At 37.2% G+C, this 23881-nt stretch overlaps 1 protein-coding gene across 2 annotated transcripts in view; it reads right to left on the reverse strand.

Moving 5' to 3' along the window:
- The window catches only part of ANGPT2 (angiopoietin 2), a 41797-nt gene extending 18447 nt beyond the window's left edge, over positions 1–23350 (reverse strand). Inside the window, exons 1-2 of one of the 2 annotated variants that reach the window (XM_048298128.1) lie at positions 22884–23350; positions 695–850 (exon numbers count right to left, since the gene is read on the reverse strand). In XM_048298128.1, coding sequence (XP_048154085.1) covers positions 695–850; positions 22884–23168 — 441 coding nt within the window. In that variant the 5' untranslated portion in view covers positions 23169–23350. The remainder of the gene's footprint in view (positions 1–694; positions 851–22883) is intronic. The other variant, XM_048298130.1, reaches the window with a different exon arrangement.
- Positions 23351–23881: the final 531 nt, after the last annotated feature.

Raw genomic sequence — 23881 nt, forward strand, 5'->3', positions numbered from 1 at the left:
TTATTGTACTTAATGCTATTCAATTAAAACCCCTTTGTTTTTGTTTGAAGTAAGTTAAGAAATGTACAGTAGACAGGTTTACTTCTGTGTGAATATACTTTTCTAGCAGCCTCCTAATTTCATTTTTTTTTATTCATCTCAGATTTGTTTATGTATGCCTTTGTTAACAACAATACAGTGCATTGTGCTGGAAATGAACCATTATCCCACTTAGAGTATCTGTGAAAACATTAATTAAAAAGATATTGTTCTCTTGATAAGTTTAAAAAAATAAAAAAGGAAAGATTCAGTTTAAAAAAGCAATTAAGCTGGTAAATGGAACAAAGACATTTTGAAGAGACTCGTTTAGCTAAGACCTGGTGATGAGAGGGTTGTATAAAAGCACATTAAGACCCAATGGATGCCTGGATATAGTAGTTTTAAATACATTCTCTTTAAAGATTAATTTAACAATTGTCTTTCTCGACTTACTTAAAATACTACTGTAATGAAAATCACTCAAGTGACAACACTGGGCTTGAGATGAAACTATGTATTTCCAAATACTAATGTTTCCTTAAGCTGGCTAGAGCTGTGGGTGATAACGATTGACTTCTAATTGTTGAACAGGAGCGTGTAATACCAAACAGTGTTAAATGTATAGCTGTAGTATTTGGGAAGCAGAAGCATTTTTAGGTTGAAATTCTTTACTTACTTGTGCTTCAACATCTGTTAATTTGCGGGTCTGTTCAGCTGTTTGATTTAGCAAGTTTGTGCCTATTTCAATCATTACTGCAGTCTGGTTCTGCACTGCAGTTTGCTGGATCTCTACCATTTCTTTCTTCATACTGTCTTGGATGTAATTCTCAAGCTACATGGGAAAGGAAAGAGAGAAGATAGTTGCATTCTTTAAATGTTGGAAAGGGGGTAGTACAGTAAGCCTGCTGGCAGCCTTGCTAAACAAATTTGGTCCTTGTCTGTTATGTATTTATGTTAAGTTTCCCAATGTTAAGCTCTGTGAGAGGAAGACCAAGTGTGACAAGGAATGTGTGGCCACTTGTTTTCTAAAGGCAGGAATAGAGATTTGCAGGAGGTAGATAGTAGGTACAGTGGTGAGAGTGCTTGTGGGCACTTGGAAGCCTTTCTGCCCTCGTGCTCCCACCATTGTAACCATCAGAGGAGTTTCACCAGCTTTGGCAGCGATGGGAAATTTTTAGAAGATAAAAGTTTAGGAGTTTAGTCATCTTCCTGTATTTACACTTAACTATTTTAAAAGCATTTTTCATCACATGACTAGAAGTCAGAGAAGAGGTCAAATGTCATTTAACACTGTTATGTGCACATTTTTATCAGGGAGAATTTCAAATAAAGACACAAAACAGTAGAAAAACCTATAAATACTTTAAATGCTTAATATTAAGGAATGCAAAAGTTGTTTAAAATACTTGACTCTGAAGTAATTTCTGTCTAAACTAATAAGGCTTTTTTAGTAGTCATTTTATAGCAGAGTACCCTGCTTTCAAGGAAAGAGATGAGAAAATAAGTAGCAAGGAGAAAATTAAAGTAGCCTTTTGCATAAATCTTTCTACCTATCTGGATTCTGAAAAAGCAGTCTGATTTTTCATCACACTTCTTTACTTCTTCTCAGTAATTGCAAATATTTCCTATTTCTATAATGTGTCATTGTTTATGTTTCAATTCATAAAAGTCCAGGCCACAAGACTTCATTTTTTTCCATTGCCTGAGGAAATTTGTAGAATCAAACTTCTACTTCACTCCGAAACTGTTTTAGCAAGGGAACCATAATAAATTTTGAGCTTCTTGCTGTACCTACAAGGAGGATACTAGCTAATAACAAATAGCTAGTGTCATTAAGCACAAATGGTAATACATCACCAATTCCTAAACTAAGTAAAATGGTAAAACAGGTTGATATCTCGATTTTTTTAAAAATACTATTTTGATAGTGCTATCTTGATATGAATGATGTCTTGTGGTAAGGAGACACTTTGAACATTATTTTACAGCTACTTTCCGTATCAGTGAGGAAAAAGCATCTTGTGATTTAATATTCTATAAACCACTATTCAGATAAAACCATTCCACTTCCAACCAGCTAAAGATCAATGGGCAGATCTATCAGCTTTGAATATTTAATAATTCCCCCTTAAATATTACTTGAGCAAGGACTGGGTTAATTTTTCATACTCCACAGTTGTTTTTTAAAGGTGGCAAATGAAGAAAACATATTAAAAAATAAAAACCTCTAAAACTGGTAGTATATGCTGACGTTTGAAGTGACCATTATATCTTGATGCCCAGTGTGACCAAACTGTCAGAGCAGTATTTGTTCACTCCAGTCTCCCCATGCAGCTGGTGAGCTGCAATGCACAACAGGGAGATTTCTGACTTGGCATAAGCTTTGACCCACATCTACTGTTCTGCTCCATAAGCGTACTTACTTCTCAAGTGTACCACAAAGATTTAAAACTAGCCTTTAGGCAGCCTCTTTGCATAATGATCTTTTTGAATATAAAAAGTAAACATACAATCAACTGGGTTTTGGCATAAAAATTTAGCAGGGGTATCTTCAATTGCCATCATACTATGGTAATTAGAATTGTTCACTATTCATAGGGCTGATTCTTAAATGTTACCATTTGCTCCAGGCTCTTCCTCATTTTCAAAAGCTTCTCCAGACAGAGACAAATCTAATTTGACCAAACATGTTGGACTGGACATCATTATAGGTAACATGGAAAAAAACTTTGCTCAAATGCAACTCTGTTAAAAGAATATGTAGGGAAATCTCCAGAATGCATTTTATTTGACTCAATGTCACAGTTAAGTACTGAAATCTTTATCAAAGATCAAGGATATGGCCTCACCTGACAGATTCAATGCATTGAAAATGTTGCATCATCTTTAATTTAGAAAAAAAGGCCCAAAAATAAAAAGAAAGACAGCAATAATAGATCAACAAAGAAAGATTGTTCGCAAGCTTTGATTCTTTCATTAAGTAATTGTGGATATTTAACCTCATTCTTCAAGGTTCCTTGTTCACCAAAGAGAGAGCAGAATGAAAATCTGAGCAAAGACATCTCTGCATATAGGATTACAGAACTGCATGGCTTCTTTGAAAATGTTATCGCTGAAAACACACTACTAGAAAATGAGTTAATTCTGGGCTTAAAGGTAAGGTAAACATTTTATGGTAGGCTTAGGCAATTGCCCAGTTCAAACACACAGATGTAAGGTTGCTCCGAATACAGTACGCAAAACCCGTGATTACAGTTGAAGGCATCTGGTGGTTCTGGTTGCCAGATTTTTATACCCCTTGTCACTGTGCTTGCAACCTTGGAAAGCAGTTTTGTTTGGACACACAGATCTGCATTTTCATAATTTATCTTATTTGAATATCTTTAAGTGTAAGTGTATCTCCAAGTATCTGATCTCTTTCAAATAATTTCTCATTTATGTGGGGAATTCCCAATCACTGAAATATACTCTTGACTCCAGTTTAAGTTTGTCTTCACATCTGTTTTTCAACTTAAAAATATTAAATATGTAATTTAGGGAATATGGTATCTGTGCTTGCTTCAAAGCATGAAATGTGAACACCAAAAGGGATTTGGTGTTCAAGATTTAAAGCCAGTTTCATTATCTGACATTTAGTCTAATTTAGATCAACATGAAGCATCAAAATTATAATGACCTATTAAGTGGCTTTGGAGCTTCTTGTGGCTTTTTCCCTTAAAATTGTACAAAGCATGATTACATAAAACCCTTCTGTTTTTTCCTTCATATTCACTAATCCTCGCCCACTTTTGTACATTCTCTGCATGTACACATCATAAAATCTCTTTTCCTGACCTGAACCAAGATACACATTGATCCCTCTCTGCTTATTTCCCCTCTCTCATCATCACACAATGGAAAACTGTAGAAAGTAGCACTTTGTACAACTACAACTTCCTAATTTTTTTTTTAGTGGCGGATGCTTACTTTCATCTTTCTTCAAAGAGGAATAAAAGAACGACTTTCATCAAAAATGCCCCGCCATCTCCCACTGACCTTAGTGACAGCAGAACATGTTCCCACTGCATACCCTGGGCAAGTAAGGCCCTTGGGTTTCCCTGAGAGGGTGGTGGAACACGGGCTCCAGTTCCCACAGCCACAGCTGAGCTACACTGACAACACTGAGGATTAGCAGCCATTTTGCAAGACTGCAGTTCTTTGTGGCACATTTCTTTGTAGAGTACTATTCATCAGCTCCTGCCAAGGAGCCTCCTTCCTTTGTAAGCAGCAGCACACTCAGAGTTTCTGAAGGAGGAAGAGGTCAAAAAAAGGTTTAAAAGAGGGAAGGACACAGGAATGAATGACTCAGTCCCCATCCATCACTTGGGAAGCTTGGCAGTTTGGTTTGAACAGCATGTCTGTCTTCTTCAATATTTTGCTCAAATTTGGAAGGTGAAACGGATTATTTGCCAGATTCCTCCTTTGCCACTTAGCTAGTTATGGTTTAATCTCTTTTTAATTCAAATAGTATTTGGCATATAAGAATTGAGTTAACCATGATTACATTATTGTTATTTTGAACAAAGTAAATGTTAAAACCTAATAGCTGACTATTAGTGATGCATCTTCTTTCAGGAATTTTGCTTTTGAGGGAGCAAGTCAATCAATGAATTCTATCTTAAAGATAATACAAGGGAGAGGGAATATTTGAAAGGAGGAATAGTTAGTTGATAGCATTTCAGTGATTTTTCTTGGGATTTTTCCATTAAACATTCTATCTTTTGTGTAAGAATTTGGCTGGCATGTATTCTTGAACAAAGTAAATATAAAAATGAAAGCACAGATGGGAAAAAACATGTCTTAAAGTATGCTTAAATTGCAAAAACAGCTGGGAAAATTGAAATACTTTCACAGTTAAGATTTGTTATAGAGTTATAGTGATGCATTTTTAGAGAGAAAAAATTCTCTAAGGTCATCACTTTGGGGCTGTGTCCTGCTTTATTACTTCAAATCATATAAAATCATAAAATTTGATGAAAATACTTCAGCTAAGTTGCCAGAAAAACAAGGACAGGTCACTAATATTGGAGCACATTCCAACACATTGCTTTTATAGCCAAGACTTTTTTTTTAAACAAGCTTTAAATTGGCAAGAAAGAAAAGACAACATGTAGACTATGCACTAAAAGAAGTATGTTTTCTAACTATTGGCAGAGATAGTATTATTCCATTATGAAGGATTATCAATACTCAGTTAAAATGAAAAGTCTTCCTGATTGTATAGTTTGTATCCATGTTACAGAATTTTTCAAAGCTTCAGCAACTTACTCGTGCACTTTATAGACATTTGACTTACCATTATTTCCCTTTTAAGTTATGAATGATGTCTTGCATTTGTTCTTTGCTGCCAAATATTTAATTTATACTAATTAAACAGTCATGTTCATGGCAGCATTTATGCTCCATGAATACATACATCCCTCTTTTGCCAAATGCCACCCCATATAAATGGTACACATAGTACTGGATGCTTGTTCTATTTTATAGAATTTTTCAGTTATTGGAGCAGGATTTCCAAGTAAAGTTTGGTGATTTTCTTAATGTTTATAGTCTGATTCTATCAACTCTAACATTTATTTTCAGCAAGAGGTAATGTTAATCGTGAGTTTCTATATAATGCTGTGTCCTATGTGAACAGGTTGTGTTACAATGCATATTGCATGCTTAGTCATCCAATAAAGACACAGAGAAAACTGCAGGGCTAATGACACATATGTAGTGATTTCCCTGTACCTTTTGTTTTGGATTTACAAAAATGGAGTAGATCCTGTAGAAAACCTAGCAACAAAAAATACATTTACAGTTAGGTACCTTTTAAATATGCATTGAAGCTACAGTTTGGCATACTGTAAAAGCCTGGAAGTAAGGAGTTAATGCATTGTTATGCCTCAAACGCTGATGGCTATTCAAGTGGGCAAATAAGAACAGGATGTGGCTGGAAAGAGGGACTGTTGGAAAGTAGGGCAGCACCTTTCTGGAACCCACTTCCCTGTTCTGGTCCATGGTGACATAAAGGACAGCAGATGTGCAGAAATAGGATCAAGAATCAGGCATGAGCTGTCAACTTAGGGTCAATCCAGTAGAGGGGGATCAAGACCATCAAAAGATCTTCAAAGACCCTCAACCCATTTCCAGAAAGGTCCAGAAGAATGGACTGCATGTGCTCACTTATTTACATGAAGAATGAGAAACCTAATCCCAGGGGAGGAAAACTTACCTATAAAATGATCCCCTGACAAAGCCCGGGTGGCACCAGGACCTTGGACACCCTATTGGCTGCATCAGTGCTGGACCCAGAACTGGTGATCCCCTTTCCTTTCCTATTTCTCTTTATAGGAGCAAACATATTTCCGTGCCAAGTGTGTCGTCTGTTAATAACATTTTGTGCGCATTTTTCTTTTGGACCCTTTTGGCTCTTGCCACTCTATTTTGACCAAAGGCATTGAGGAATTTTGCATGCTCCCTTCCACGAAGGAGTGAGATGTGGCACATATATTAAGTTGTCAAAAGCTTTGAGTTATGGTTCTCACATCCCTAATAAAAATGTCCTGTGCTTTATTCAAAACTTACCTTTGCAAATTTAAACCATTGGAGTTTAATTAGCCCTTCCAATACCTGTGATCATCATCCTGGTACTTTATGCACTAAGATGTTCATTATACACACAGAAGTGAGCAAAATGGAAAAGGTACTTAAGCATCCATAATCAGATTTGCTTAGTTTTAGTAACAGGAAAAAGTAAGAAAACTGTTGAGTCTCATTAGTTCCTTTGGGAATACTTTTTCAGAGTGTAGATACTTCTATACTTCTATAGATGCTTCCTGCTTCTTATACTCCAGATGTCTTCAAGTATCTTTAACCTAGTAATGCTTGGTCTTAGTTGTCCTGCCCGTTTTTCAGAGTGGCAGTGTTCTTTGGATTATGGCCATATCTGATTTCTTCATAAGTCATCTGAAGTAGAATTTAGCCCATAATTTGGAACGTTTTTTTTCAAATGTTGTGCCAACGTGCAGTTTTCTGACTGTAAAAGGTTATCCTTATATGCCACAAAAGACTTAAGTTTCTCAGTCACAGATACATTTTTTAATATAAAGACAAAAATATAGTTTTTTCAAAGACTATTTTAACAGACTTAATTTTCAATTAAAATACTAAATATTTAAATTGTTTCTTGTAGTATAATTGAAGCCTGTACATTTAGAAGGGTTTTCTTGGGATGAGCCACCTTGGATCCTACTGGACATGGATAACAGTGAAATGTAATGTAGTCTTTAAAAAAGAAGAAAACACTGTCTCAATCACAGCAGTTCACATAGGCAGTATGTAGTATTTTACCGACATACATATGCTACCCATGCTCCTTAATGTGCATGTATGTAACCATATTGCCAGGCGCTCCATGTGCACCTGTATTTGTGTTTCCACATCCCTATAATGTATTGGTGTTATGAAGGCAAAATACTGTCAAAATTTCAATTTTGCAGACAGTTTTGTTCTTTTTAAAATAGCTTTTCATACTTATGTTCAGTCTGTCAATGTTGCTACTGCTTAAAGTCAGAATGGAAATAGAAGAATGACTACCCTTTCCAAGAGTCATTTATCTTGACAGACCTAAGGGAACACATTTTTAAGGGCATTGCATCAATCCCCATCAATCAGACCTTAAGCTATTTTAAATCAGCTTTTAATAAAATAATTTATTTCTCCATGTTTTCTGGAAGTAAGGTATCAATTTTAGGAGCTTATCAGTACACTGCAGAAATAAAAAGGAATCATGTCTCAAAAAGAGACATTTAAAATCGCCTTTTTTTTTCCCCTAGAGCAGGAAGTCCCGATGGTCTACAAGTTGTTTCTCAAGGGAGGGAAAAAAATCTTTTGGGAATGTATATGGGAATGCCTGAGATGTCTCTACGCTATTAGATTCCTACATGCCCCATCAAACATGTCTGCCTGTCCAGACCTCCAGCTAAGATTTTTCTCTTATCTCATTTTCCTCTCAGCAAACAAAAGGTGAAAGTAACAGCATAAATGAATGCTATCTGGAAGTGAGCTGTGATTTACTGGAAAATATTCAAGCTAAAATTGTGTAATAAAATACTGAAAATTTAAATGCTAACCCTTAAAATAGTAAATACAGACTTTAAAGTAAATGATATGCAGATGGTTCTGGTAGGGACACTTGTGCACTAAATGGAAGCTTACCAACTTATTCTCCTGTCTGATTACATTACATTTAGAGGAATTTTTATAATTTATACTTGCTAGCAGAAGAAAAAATTCCCCCCCTCCTTTACTGGCAAAACTCTATTTAAATAAAAACTAAATTTTCATTAATATAACATGAAGCAAAATGTATTAAATGTCTTCATTTTCTATGCAAATATTTATGAAGAATGACTTTCAATCTGTGTTCTTGAATGGAAGTACTTTGTACCTAATTCTAAAAGTTATTACACCATGATTGTACTTTCTACTGTATGTTTTGAACTAACTATGAATGTTAAAATCCAAGTGATGATGTAGAAAAAGCAAAGGAGCACATATGAAAAGGGAAGAGACTCTGACAGCTGAAACACTCCCAAAGGCTGTCGTAGAGTTGATCTCCCACCATTCCAGACACTGAGCTTATTTTGTACACCTAATACTACACTACTGCTTTCCTACCTCCACATGTGTTTTGTCATTTGGAGGATGATGTGGGTGGGTTCTTTGTACTATATATGATGCATGTACTTTCTGTGGTGCATTTTTAGGGAGTTGTACATTAAACTGCAAATGAAAAATACTCTTTTCAAAAAAACGCTGTTAATGGAAACTAAATAGTCAACTTGACAAACAGCTTAACGGTGTGAATTTCTATATAGCTAAGTAAATAATTTTAAAAAACCAAAATTTAGCAAGAGTAGCTTCAAAATTAAAATCAATCATTTGGTAATTACCCATACTCATTAAGAGTTAAGGCTGTTCATTAAGGCGGTAATTTAAGATTCTGGATCACCATTTTTCAGGATCATAGCTAAGTGGTATTTCTCTTCAAAATCAGGGAAGGAATTCGTAAAGTTCCCATTAGTCTAAAAATAAAGAATAAATAAATAAATAGTGTGAGTCATGAATGGCATTTTCCCGAAGTTCAGTAGCGCTGCAGCCAGGAAGACAAGAAGCCAGTGATGCTTCTGCCATTCACTGAAATGCATATAAATATTCTTCATTATACACAACAAGCCACCAATACTCAAAATTAGGATTCCTTATTTATAAACAGTATAGGAAATACTGCTAATCAATATTTAAATTTTAAATACTATGTTATGGCATTGTGCTATTGATGCCTTTTCCTGGTCTTAAAATCAAGAGTCAGACATGGTTAGAAGGGGAAAAGGGATTTTACCTTGGTATTTATTTTAAGGATCCTTAGGTGCACACATCCAGGTCATGTGCATTGAGATGCACCCCCCAGAGTCTATCCCCCCCCAGCATTGGGTATAACATTATAGGTCTTACTAATTAGCATATCTATCAAAGATTCCCCAATGAGAGGCTCAAGTGAGCCCCCCTCCCCAAGGAACCTTCCCCTGGATGGTTCTGTCTTGGTTTACAGAATGTGTTCTGGAGAGGACCTTGGGGTCTGGGGCACACTGATCCCTAACTACAAAGCTTCTAAAATGTTTAGTCTCTTAGCTTGACAAACAAGTCCAAGAATGTAGGCAAAAAGCACTAGGAATACAGAAGTTGTAAAAGGTATAACAGGGGTATAAAAGAAAACGCAAAAATCTTCATGGCATCACTATAATTTCACAAATCGAATATCCAAACTTTCTGGAGATAAGCCTACATGTTTTCAATCAGATTTTGGACTTGCATGCTGCCATTAGGGAATCAGGACTATACCACATCAGTGTAAGGACGAGATTCTGCCCTACAAAGATGACATCTGAATAAACACTTGCTATCCCAGATCTCAATAATACTTTCTCATTTATGTATTTTTTCCATTCCACTGAGTAATAGGCAGCTGAAATAAAATTATTCTCAGATATGCTGGTGACATTTTTCATGAAAAACATTGTCCACGTAGCCTCATAAACTTTACAAAATATTTAGCAAATGTATCTGTCACAGTTAAAGCCATTTATCTTTTTTATCTCAACTTACAATATCACGTGGTTTTTTACTCTTCTTTCAACTGGACAGTCTATTTTAGAGAATAGCTCATGATGTGGTGAAGCAAATCAGATTTCAAGTTTTTGACGAAATATGAAGCAAATTCCACTTCTCAAAACATGTTATTGGAGAAGTGAAAAAGAGCTAGGCATTTACAGTTCATTCTCAGCATTGCTTTCTAGGGAAGCAGTCATCTTGCATTCCATTTCCAACCAGAAGGAAGAATGATTTGGAATTCAAGGATCAAACTAGTTAGGAAGCTATGGTACACAATTAGTCCATTTTGTAAGCTATAAAACTGGGTGTCTCCAGTTTCAAAGCTGTGTTCACAGAGCATCTTTCAGCATGACAAAAATTAGATTTTTTTTTTTAAGTTCATGGGTTAAGGAAACTGAAAGCATTTTAAGTAGTTCTTAAACTTTGCAATATACTGGCATCCAATTATAGTTTATTGAGCTTTTATAAGACCTTTTTCTCGTAGAAGAAGCCTCAATGATGCTACCAAGTGACAACCAGTCATTTCAGCTGAAGGCCTGACAAATTTTGAATGCTTAAGACTTTGGGGAAGCACATGTCAGCTGCTGTATTCAGTCTTGAACAACTAAATTTCTTTACTGAGAACCCGTTCACTGATTTTGGAGAGGGGGAAAAGAAAGTAATTTCTGCTCAAGTACTATAGCTCTTTTTTTAAGACGTGCTGATCTTTCTCACTACTGTTTCCATTGATAATATGTTATATGGACTGGGGAGGTGGGGTGTCTAGCTGCTACATTTACATCACCAGCTTAAAAATTCCTCACTTGCTGGACCAAACCTTTCAGAGAACTTCCCAAAGGTTTCCAAAACACTGGGCGGGAGAAGCAGGACCCAAAAACCAAACTGGCCTTAACTGTGACTACAGAAATCACGAAAGGCTCCCTGAAATAAGAGAAGCTCATGTGGTCACCTCTGCTTAGTTAAAAAAATGAGCATCCTTGTATGTTCTTGTCAAATGCTGTTTATTTATTTCTCTGAACTGTTCCATTAGCCCAGTTAAGGGTCTTTAATGCAAAAGCTTCTGAGAAATTCCATGCTTGAAAGATAAAACAGAAAGCTACTGTGTTAAAAGTGGGCAAACAAAAATATCTGGAAGCAAGATCAGAACATGTAGGCAGCATATTGCAGAAACAAAATGTAGTGTGTGATGCAGAAAAAAAAAAATTATGTAATCCTTATTTAAAATACTTTTTTTTGTCTCAATAGCTGGAATTATCCATCTAAAAGCAGGTAGTTTCATTTTTTGGAACAGAAACAAGATGACAAGTCTTTCCATCCATTGCTTCCAAAATTTCATCTTTGTCTCTGGTACCCCCTGAGCATTCAGGTAGTGATGGAGTCACCTCTTGAGCTGAGCTCCAGTCAGTGCTCCTGAAAGCCTGACACCAGGCAGCTGCCAGTCTTCTATGAAGACCAAATCCAGATCCTCTCAAAACAAATGATGCTACTGGCATTAACCATAAGAGAAGAGGAGAAACTCTCAGAAAGAATGGCTGAGAACCAAAGCTATACATTATAGGATGGGTATTTTATGAGAGGACACTATTCCCTGTCTGTCAAGATCTAGCAAGAAGGGCCACTGAAGAGGGAGACTTTTAAACACACTTTCCAGAGACTCTCTTGGATGTAAAACTCTGCTGTCAAGATGACTAAGCACATTAGCAATGGAGAAAGTACAATGACATTGATACTATATGCACCTAGGCAGAAAAGGAAGTTGTCTGCCTTAGATTTGAGAGGTGGGCCCATGCAAACATCATAAATTTCAGTAAGGCCAAGTGCAAGGTCCTGAACCTGGGTCAGGGTAATCCCAAGCATAAGCACAGGCTGGGTGGTGAAGGGATTGAGAGCAGCCCTGACAAGAAGGACTTAAGGGTGCTGGTGGAGGAGAGGCTGAACATGCCCCAGCAATGTGTTCTCACAGGCCAGAAAGCCAAATGTATCCTGGGCTGCATCCAAAGAGCGTGGCAAGGGAGGGGATTCTGCCCCTCTACTCTGCTCTGGAGACACCCCACCTGGAGTGCTACATCCAGCCCTGGGTTCCACAGCATTAGAAGGGATTTGATCGGGTCCAGAGGAAGGCCACAAAGATGATCCCATGGCTGAAGCACCTCTCCTGTGAAGGCAGGTTGAGACAGTTGGGATTTTTCAGTCTGGAGAAGAGAAGGTTTTGGGACACCTTAGAGCACATTTCCAGTGCCTAAATGGGGCTTATGAGAAAGCTGAAGAGGGACTTTTTCACATGGACAGTGACAGGACAAGAGGGAATGGCCTTAAACTGAAAGAGAGTAGGTTTAGATTAGACATTAGGAAGAAATTCTTTACAGTGAGGGTAGTGAGGCACTGGCACAGGTTGCCCAGAGAAGTTGTGGACACACCATTCCTGGAAGTGTTCAACCCGAGGCTGCATGGAGCTCTGAGTGACCTGGTCTAGTGGAAGTTGTCCCTGCCTACAGCAGGGGAGTTGAAGATAGATAACTTTATAGGTCCCTTCCAACCAAAACCATTCTACAGTTCTGTGAATACGCAGGAAAGTATGCACAGAAGGTTAAAAACAAATTTAGCTATAAGGACAAAAGAATCCAGCACTGAGAATTCTGAATGAGAACGAATATAGAGGAAAGGGACATCTAGGAAGCCACATAACTTTAACAGAAGGAAAGAAAGGAAATGAATCTCTGTGAGCAGAATTTTAAAAGTGGATGTATCAGGGATAGGAATTCTTAATGACAATAAGCTGTAAAAGGGGACTGGAAGGCTGATCTTAAAGCTGAGGGAATGAATTCTCTAGTTTGCTTGAAGTTTAAAAACACTGTGAAGTTGGGAGAAAATTCACTGAGGAAAATGGTAAGTGCAAAGGACTTGACTGGATAAGACTCTTGGGAGATGTTACTCCCACATGGACTAGAGAGGGACAAGAACAGGAAAATGTTTATTTCCTTGTGATGAAAATTATTACTCATTTTTCTATTCCAATAGCATCTTCACATAGTTAGAGGTAGTCCACATGGAATAAGCCTTAAAGCAGACATCTGATTTACTAGTGTACTCCATTATCAACTTCAAATACTTTTTCAATATTTTTTTTATTAATACTTACTTAGTGAAACTTAGTATTTTTAGTTTCACTAAGAAGTCAGTGGGAATTTTTCTACTTGTTTGGAGCAGAGCTAGGTTTTTGTATGCTGTCCTCAGAGCCTTTTTTAAATAATAAAGTTTACCATAACAAAGAAGCTGAACTCAAGACATGGCTAAGGTTTTTCTAGAGTCAAGTCAAATAAACTTATGTGTCAGGGGAAAAAATTAGGGTATTTTTAACCCTATTTAAACTTTCTTCCCTAGCTGGTAAACTGTAGTTGTCAGAATCCTTGCTTGTATGTGCTAAGATTTCAACAGGGTCAGATTGTTTATATTTGTTGCAGTTTATAGTCTTTGTAAGGGCTAGGTTATTAGTCTATGAGCTTACTTTCTAGTTATTTGAACTTTGTTTCATCATGTCAGAGTAGTTTTCAGAAAACATTCCCAGCTAGGTTCCAGTAGCAGTTACAATAGGGTTTTTTAATTTACTATTACTTTATAGGCAAATTTTATATCAGACAGAAAATGTGGCATCAGGATGACAGTTTAACATAAGTGAAAACACAGGGATAGTTAATATGGTCAAAGTTCAGACCTCATGCAAGGAAGCTTAGGGGTTTTTAAAGTCAATTCCTTAGAAGCAGAAAAACACAAGATTTTTTTTATTTTTTACTTATTCACTTAAGCTGTCTTTTGCCTACTTTATCCATTTTTTAAGTTGTACTAAGAAACTGGAAACTAGTGTTTCATTTGAATAGTTAAATTACCCTGTTTGTAAAACATCGTTCTGAAAAGAAAAGCAAAAATATGGAAGTTTTTTCATTAGGTCTTCACCAGGGTATTTTCTTGAGTAAGAAAACATCTGAATGGACAGGGTACTTGTTAATGCAATTTGAAGTATGGCAAGTGCGTTTTCCATTACTATGTGTATTTCAGTCTTGATCTGCAGCTTTTTGGTGTTTGAATGTTAACACTTTGCACAGCTGAAATTGTCAGTTGACAGCTGATACCCTGGAAAAATGAGGCTATTGCTTCTTGGCTGAATGGCATATTCTCCTTAAGGTGCTGGTTTATATTGCATTCTGAAACTGTGGGTTTGAACTAGTATCTTGCAGGTAGTTACACCTTGTAAATGGAAAATGAGGAAAATTGTTGCATAGAACATAATGTAGTTCATGGGAAACAACCTAAAGCAAGTATATAACGTGTCATAACATGATGCCTACAAGTTCTGTCAAGGAAGACAGAACTAAAATTTTTAGGTGGCTGGGATCAAAATTAAACCTCTCAGCTTACTCAGGTACCTCACATCAGGTCACATGATGAGCAGCAGCCCTGCGGCACACGGATGTCACACCATGTGTGGGGGAGCTGCTATGAGGGCTACAGCTATTGCCCAGGAAATGTCCTTTCCACTTAGCTGGGTGTCTCCCCATTCCCACACCCTGACAGAATGGAACAAAGAGGCTTTTTCCTTCCAGGATCACGCACATCAGGTGCAGGCCTGAACCAAAAAGCAAGCATAGCGATGAAGCTGATACCGTGAGTGCAGGAGGTGAATGACTCTTAGTGCCTGCAGCGTGAGAATGAACAGGTCTGCAGAGCTGTTGTTTGCACAGGGCTTAAGACACTGCTCAGTCATTTTTATACTAGAGATTTTCACAAGATCCTACTATTTTTAAGTGGATACAATTATTTTCTCCAAAGATGAGAACTTTTAGATTTTCTCCCCATCAAAAAGTTCTTTTAAGTGGAGTGATAAAGATCAAACATTTGCTTAGTGTGCTTTCCTGTGGTTTTGACAAACAGTTTATTCAAAAAAACATACTAAAATATTGCTTCTGAAGTACACAAATTATGGCAGTCGTTTGAGTGATTATGCTGTACCACACTGGAATGCTCTAACAGAATAGTTTTGATTTTATACTGAACTACTCTGGTCCTCATCAATGCTTTAGTACAGCTTTTGAAATGCACAGAGCTAGTTTCCATCTCTTGATAATTCTATTACTAAAAGATGCTATACAGTCTAAAAATTGAATGCCTATTAAAAGAATTTCATTTGCTAATATTGAGAGAGGTGTAATAAATCAAGCAAGGCTTTTTTTCCCCCTTTTGGAAAGTTATTATTTAAGTCATTGTAGCTAGCTGTTCAATAAAATAGTTTGTTAAGCTCTCAGTTGTGTTACCGTAACACACTGATTTTAATACCTGAGCAAAATCAATGAGAGAAATTTGACATGTTGTTTCCCAGAGGGTAAAGGAACTCTGTATAGTTGGGGTTTTTATTTTAAAACTCTATGATGAGGCTTGAGACCTAAATACAAGTATAAAACTAAAAAGATCATTTTTTCCCTACAGTATTAAAGGGAGTTTGAGCAAAGCTTGGACACTTGCATGCTGCTTGGGTTTAACAAGAAATCTCTAGAGACAGCTGAATTGGAAAAAAAGTTGCTGCCATCTAAGAATTCTGAAGTATTTGCTCTTCTACAGAGGAAACATTTCCTTACAGCTTCTGTGAATAGTGTAGCTGTGAAGAAAACTAGATTTCCATCCATACTTTTATTAACAGAGAGAGAAGTTAACAGACAGAGGATTGCATATTCTATCAGCCTTCCCTTTTTAGTTGTAAGACTTTTTTATGACCTTAGTAGGCCCCGGGAAGATTGTTAGCTAAACTGATAAAGCTTCATATGGGCAGTATAAAGACAGCAGAAAAGTTCCTGTAGCTTCCTGCTCTCTCTCTTCAGACTAAGCCATAATGTGCTGGAAGTTGGAAAGAAAACAGATAGATATCATTTAATCATACAAATTGTAGGATACATTTGCTGAGCTTTGTAAATAACATCTTAATTTTAGGGTTAACCTGTTCCATAAACAGATAAAAACTAACAGGATTTTCAGTAATTACTTGGATCAAAGTAAGAACTTTTTTTAAAAAAGCTTTTAAGGAGTAGTAATGTCTTTCCCTAGGCAGCTTAAAAACTGACACAGTGAGTGTTTGCAGAACCATCTAGGTGTGGGATTTTTTTTGTACAAAACATAGATCTGGATTTTGTAACCTGAAGAATTCTTTAACGTCTCCTCTGAGCTTTGTTTACTTGGAATAGACATCAGCTTCACCAAAAAGTATTTTTTATTCTCACTAGGGAGTAAGTAAAATTCTTTTTTCCTCTGTCCCATTTCCTAGAAATATATCTGGTCAAGGAAATGAAATGATCACGGTACTTCCAGTTGTAAAGTACTTTTTAACTTACTGTGTGTATTAGGTTATTTGGTTTAACGCTGTATAATGTGCATATCTTTAAAGCATTTTCAGGTATTAAATTACTGAGCTATACTTTTTCTCTCCCCAGATGTTTTGCCTTTTTAAATTACCTGAGGTTCCTATTATTTTCCCACCGCTAGTTTTTATTTTGCTAGTCTGAGAAATTCAAATAATAAAATGGCAGATAAAATTCAGTGCTTATTTCTGAAACTTCTTATTCAGTGCCATAGAAACTCTCCTTTTCTTGAAGGATCTAGTGATACTTATAGTCCACTGACACATTGTTTTCACTGTTATTACCAGTGAGATGGTTCCTAGGGTGCATTTGGACTACCAAAATATTTTCTGTGCATGACATCCTTGTTTCAGGTACTAGTATATGCATGAATTTTTTTTTTTTTTTTTAAGAGCCATCTTCTCCTATTTTCCCTTGTGGAGTCTCTGTACAGGTATCTTCAAGGTTCCTATTAGTATCTTAACTAGTATTTTAACACGTTAACTAGATGCTAGAATCATTTATCTCTGAAGTACAACTTGCATCTCCACTTCCAGGAAGAATTTTTTTTTTTTTTTTTTTTTAAACAGTAGGAGTGGTGACATGCTGAAACAGGCTGCCTTGGGAAGTTGTGGACGCCCCATCCCTGGAAGTGTTCAAGGTTTGGCTGGATAGGGCTTTGAGCAACTTGATCTGCAAGATGGCCCTGCCCACAGCAGAGGGGTTGGAACTAGATGATCTCTGAAAATCCCTTCCAGACCAAGCCAGTCTGCAATTCTATGATTCTGTCAGGATGTAGGAATAGGAAGACACCAAAGTCTTATGGAAAAGCCATCAATCCTGATTTGACTCTTGTACTCAAGCTGTTTTTTAACAAGTGGGAAGCATAATGGTTATCTGTATATTCATATAGTATTTGCAGTCTAGTCCACAGTTCTACCTTCTACCTATTGTCTCTGGATTCTGAGACCTACAAACTTCAGTGCTAAAGCAGTATGTCAGGATGAGAGCCATACAGCATGCCAGCTTTTGTAAGTTCTTCAGCAATGCTGATAAATCTGCCTCTTCCAGGAGGGTTTCTGTTAAGTTTTCCATTCCTCTATTTGTCTCTCTCAGGCTGAAAAGGCTGATTGAACTTACTCTAGGAAGCTAATTAATATAGACTGAGGCACCTGATGAAACTCTGGGTTTGCAAAGTTCCAAAGATCCAAGAGTGGCACCTCTCTGTTGTAGACACTAATGTAAGATATAAGACTGTGTTTTCTAAATCAGTTGGCAACATTTTGCATGTCTAGCCCTATAATAATAGTGGGGGAAGACCATCTTACTTTGCCCCACCCTGGCTTTCAGCCAAAGCTGTGTAGAAGCCCATGAAATGACAGATGCAGCAGGAGGTTCTTGCATTAAAGTATGTAAAAAGTTGTTAAAAAATAATGGTTAACTAAGCTGATTAATATTGTAAATCAAAGAATATGGTACATTTTCAAAAGCAAGTACTGTAGTATGTAAAAGACCGTATTAAACAGTCACTAAAGGTACTAGCTGTCATATTTTGAAGGTTAGAAACAGGTATCTGTGTCTTTTAGGGTAACTTCCATTCTAAGCAATACATACATGATAGCTTAGGAATCAAGCAAGTGATACTATTTTACTTGGTAAATTAAGGTGAGATGCAAATTACTGATTTTTTTCATAATTAACAAGGAAAAAGGAGCAGTAACAATAATTGTCTGTAAAAGAAACACCATTCTCAACTTCAGTCTCTCTGACAAAGTATCAAAGATATTCCAGTGGTTATGCTGTTAAATTCCATGTATTAAGTGGGTATGCAAACAAAAAGGACTGGAAACTGGAAATTCAAGCATCTTCAAGCTAATTTCCTATAGTACACTTGAAGGAAGAAAAGAAAAAGAAAAGAAAGAAATAAAAAAAGGAAATCAAGCACTTAATGTCAATAATTGATGGAGAAAATCTCCCAGTTTGCTGTTTGGACCAGTCAAAGATGACAAGTTTATGATCATGTTAATAACAAACAAAGCACAGGAAAATATATCTTGAATGCTAGCAAGAGACTGGTTCTGTAAAACAAGCCTCTATTTATCACATTTTTTTACTGAAAACATCTTGGAGAAGTTGAATCCTCTATTTCGATTTTGTCTTGTAGATCCGTGCAAGAAAATCTCATCTTCTTTGTTGATTTTGTACAATTTCATACCTGTATCACCAATTTGGTATTTGCAGAATGATGCAGAAATGGTCTCTACAACACAGTTTTTAAACACATGCAAAAGAATCATTTCAAATCCTTTAATTGAAATTTACCTACAGGAGATACAACAATAAACTGTGTAATTATATCATCCAGAGTAGTGTGGAAACTTTAACTGGTAACATACCAATCTGAAAGTAAGAAAGTATTTTCTTTTGAGTCCTGCCAGTATTCTTTTGCTTAGCAAATACATTGTTGATAGACAGAAACAAGAATTTTCACAATAAGTAAAAATAGATGCATTACTTAAGAAAGGAATGCAGGATTCAGAGTCAGAATCATCTCTTTCGTACTTCAAAATTCAACACTGTTCAATATAGTTGTCCTTATCCATTGTGTGCTGGGGCTTTGGATGGCAGCATGTCAAAGTATCCTTTTGTATTTGGCAAATGACATTCAGTACAACAATAATTATAACTTTTCAGGGTATCAAGACAAGGGAAAATGAATCTCAGTTAAGAGTATCCAAAGATACTGCATTTCTATCAGCAGTGCATCCCCCTCCTAGTCTGCTGTGATGGTTCAGGATGAAGCCCTGGTCTTTGATTTAAATGTTGACTCCTGACACAGACTTTTATTTTCTAGTCTTTTGATCTGCTGATAAACTAGAAATAAATTACCTGTATTCCAGATGCTATCATCAAATTGATCATACATTGTTTTCAGCTGTTTGTAACAGGAAAGACTAAGAAAATAGGACCTGTTTCTTTTACACTATTGCTTTGGACAGTCATATCTCCTGAGTCATAGGATCCAGTCAATATACTAAGAAGCAAATTCAAGTCAACATTAAGTTATTTCAATATCTTAAAAATGCAGTTCCTTGAGTACAAGTGTTGTGATCCAAATGGTAAAGCTGTCATTTTTTCAGATAGAAGTAGTCTAATTGTTGACCCTAAGGGATTGCCTGTCTTTTAGGAATATCTGAAAACCTGGTGTTTTATATAAAAAGTTCCCAAGTATAATAGCCAACATATATGTCTATATTTAAAATTTCCAGTCTTGTATCTCAGCTGCATACCAACTTCCTATCGTCTCAAGTTAATTGAAAATTTTATTATTGAGAGCTTTATTCTCCCTGCTCACACACACATTAGAAAAAAAATCATACACCAGTATACAAATTGATCCCAAGATAGGAAAAGTCAAAGAGGAAAGTTCATTTCAGGTATATTGCTGCACAGCTGATCTAGGGTTTTGGCCTTTGCTTCACAGTATCACTTACTGACTTACTGCTAAAGAGTGGATTAGGTGGAATTTGTTCTAGTTTGTCATCTGAATGCTTAAACATAATCTGCTTTTCAAAAGACATTCTCCAGTTTTATGTATGGCACACGCAATAGTGGCATAATGCATTATTAAAGTTCAGATTGAAAAGAATGTGTTTTCATGAAGAAGCAATTTGTAATAACTGTAGAAAAAAAGTCTTCTGCTTCCTATGCAGGAGCAGATCAGAAAAGAACCTGGACATATCTAACTCATTTTCTTCCCATTGTGTTTGCCCATTAAGCAGATGAAGCGCACACTTCCCATGCTGTTCCATTCATACAGCCCAGTGTTCATTCAGAAACAGAACGTTTCCTTTAGTTGATGGATTAAAGGCAGGAGAGGGGGAGGTGTGTAAAAATGTTTGGGGATTTGCAATATTTCAGGAACAATGTTTAAAGGTTAATTCACACTTGAAGTTTGTAATGTATATTTTACACAACTTTAAAACAAAACAGGTTCTGCCTCTTGAAAGAACAAAAATAAATTTTAAAGATCAAGACCTAATGAAGTTTTTTGGGCAATTGCTGAGAAGCTAAATGTCAGGTTATTTTTAAAAGCAATCTTGTATTACACTTTCCATACACTAAAAAATTAAGCAAATACAATTTTTTCACCCCACATTGACTGACCTTGCATTATATTTTGGGAGGTTGAAATATGAACCTAAGAATGTGTATTAATGACCTTATAAAAACAACAAGTAAACTCTGTAAGCAGCTTTAAAGGTTATTGTTTGCTTTTTATCTTCACTTGCAGACCAGGTGTCTCTAGCAAAGTAAATCTGAGGAAAAGCTACTTTTTGTTGGAGGCTCTTTGTGAACAAAACAGATGGCATAGAGAGCAGGTGTTAAAATAGTGAAAAAGGCAAACAGCAGATATTTTACAGGATGTTTAGCTATGGAAGAGCTAGGGAAAAAAAAAAAAACAGGCTGTTCTAAAGCATCTTATTTAGAAGTCTTTGCTCAAATACAAGAAACACTTCTCTGTCTTGTAAATCAGAATCTGTCTTTTGATCCCCCAAAGAATGGGTTAGAGATACTTATTCTATTCCTCTTGGCACTGATTTCCCAGGGACTGACAGGAAAAAGCATAGTTTTTACTAAATAAGGATGCTGGAATTTGTTTACCTGATGTCACTTATGATACTGTGTTTGTCTGCTTAAGTGGCATTTAGGACTGAAGTGTTGTGTGATTTTACTATTTATGTCAGGAAATTGCTTAGCAGCTGGGTAAATTAGGCTGTTCTACATTGTGTGGTTTTCATCCTACATTGCACATCTGTTAATTTTCATCTTAACATTACAATGGTGAGCATTGTAAATTAATAAGTAGAAATGTAAGTAAGTGAAGGAAAGTAAGTTTGCCTGCTTAAGAAAACAAAAACTACTCAACTGACATTATTTGTGTCTCTAAGTTAAGCATCCTAAACATCTAAAGAGAGATTTAGAGTTCCACACTGGAGCCTTCAAGTGTATGCATTTTGGATTTAAGCTTCAAGGCTCATTTCAGGTTGATGAAAACCCTGCACTGTTTGTTCTGGAATGTGACTTTTAACACTCACAAATTCGCCAGCGGGTTTCATTGGTTGTATCACAGGAGCTCTGTAACTTTGTAACTGATGAGAGTAGTGAACCCTAATACAAAATTATTTTATAACTATGTATGAAATGACTATTCATTGTAAAAAACTGAATTCTCTCCATTCACAACACAGATTTCTTTCGCTATGAAGAAACCATTATGACATCACTGGAACACTTATTGGGAAATACAATGCCAAGTCCTCGAAACATTTATTGCTTAGGAAATAGGCATCTTGGTACAAAACATAAATGTTTGTTTATAAATATACTCTGCAGTTAGACTATATTATCACACTTTTCCAAATAGTAGCAAAATAAAGGTTTTTTAAGTCAAAATCTGTTGAACTGCATAGCATTTTGAATCAAATGAATTTCTATAAAAATGTGAAATAGTGATCAGATTTATTCTCCAGTAATACTAAGAATATATGCTGTAAAAATTTTTTTCTGCTCTTTCAGGTACAGATGTTGCCACTTTGGCAATAAACATGTCATTTTCCCTTAGTTCCAATGGAATTGCACTAAAAGAAGTTCTGTGATATCTGCAGCACCTTTTCCAGCCTATTTTTCCCTTGAATATTGTACATGTCACTGAAAATGTTACAAGATGCAAAGGATATCTGCTAAAGAATTTTCTTGAAATTCTATCACTTCACAAGGCTAATTTCACTGCAAGTCAGACTTGCAGTCTTTGCTGGAACTACAGTTCTTTTTTTAGTGGGGTTTAATAGGTTAATTTCTGCATCCAGGTTTTGAAATCACATTTCAGATAGTATTTTTCAGGCATGACTCAGATAAAGGTACATTCTAGGTTCTTTAAATAGAGCTAAAATAGCCCTTGCCAGTTAGTTATAAATTAGTAGATGCTTCTCGCATGTCAGAAACTTCAGACATGCCCACGGTCCATCTGTGTAATTTGTCCAAGCAACTCAAATGTAATGACAAACTTTAAAGCACATTCTCTGCAGAACTGTGCAGTTCATGCTTCCTTTCTAGTTAAAATTATGTTCCCAGACTTCAAAATAACTTTTGATTGAAAGGTAATTCAGGAATTTAGGTTAGACAATGCACTCTGTGAATTTAGGCACTGTTCAAGGAAAAAAAGAAGTCACACTGAAACAGATAACAGGATGTCAAGTTTCTGGGATAGAAATTATATTAACCTACCTTCATTAGCCACTGAGTGTTGTTTTCCATGATGTTCTCAAGTAGCTGCAGTCTTTGAACTGAATCATCATAGTCCAGAGGTGCATCCCTTTGCACCGCGTTGGACACGTACGGAGTCGAGGAGCGGCAGTTGTCCGCCTCAGGCAGAAGGAAGGTGTAGCTGCACGACCCGTGCTGAACTTGGTACTGCTTCTTGCCTATCGTCTCCATGCTCTTACTGAAGGAGTTGTATCCTGAAGCTAAGAATATGCCGCAGCCCAAAAAGAAGCAGGCGGCCAGCTGCATTTTAATCCCTGCGGTAACTCGGCGGACCTAGAGAGCCTGGGTGCGCTGGCCAGAGCCCGGCCCTAGCTAACCTGCGGCGCAGCCGAGCGCTCCGCTGCCATGTGCCGTCAGGCGAGGGCTGGGCTGGCCTGCGTGCCCCCGGCGGGCCGGAGGTGCGGCCGCTGCCGCGCCGTGCCCGCGGCTGTCAGGCGCGGGAAGCAGCTGCGGCCGGCCCCGCCTGGCCCGCTGCCTTCCTGCGCCGCGCCGCGCCCCCGCCGCGCAGCCACCCGAGTCAGTCGCTCCCCTGCCCTTATAGCTGGGTTGGTAGGAGCAGGCACACATGTGGAGCGGAGCCGCTCCTCCCTCCCGGGCTCGCCAGTGCCGGGGGGCACCGCACAGCGGCTAGCGGGAGCGGGGCGGCGAGAGGAAACCCCAGGGAGGAGCCGGCAGCGGCAGGACCCCTGCGAATTCCTGCAGTACGGCTCTCATTAAGGGTTTCCTAGACAGAGCAATCAGTTCCGATAGCCTCCAACTATGCTAGTAAATTATTTGCGTAATCATTTTTAGCTCTTTCCCCTCGAACCCCCTCCCTTCCCCCACCTACATACAGAAGTCTATGGGCTTGTTTGTTCTTAATTTATTTTCTTTAAAATGTGCTGAACCAAGATGTAATTTAGTTAGTGTGTAATACATTGTGGAATTACAGAGAAAGACACTGTCCCAAGCATACAAAA

This window comes from Corvus hawaiiensis, chromosome 3 (assembly GCF_020740725.1).
Source record: "Corvus hawaiiensis isolate bCorHaw1 chromosome 3, bCorHaw1.pri.cur, whole genome shotgun sequence".
Lineage (NCBI taxonomy): Eukaryota > Metazoa > Chordata > Aves > Passeriformes > Corvidae > Corvus > Corvus hawaiiensis.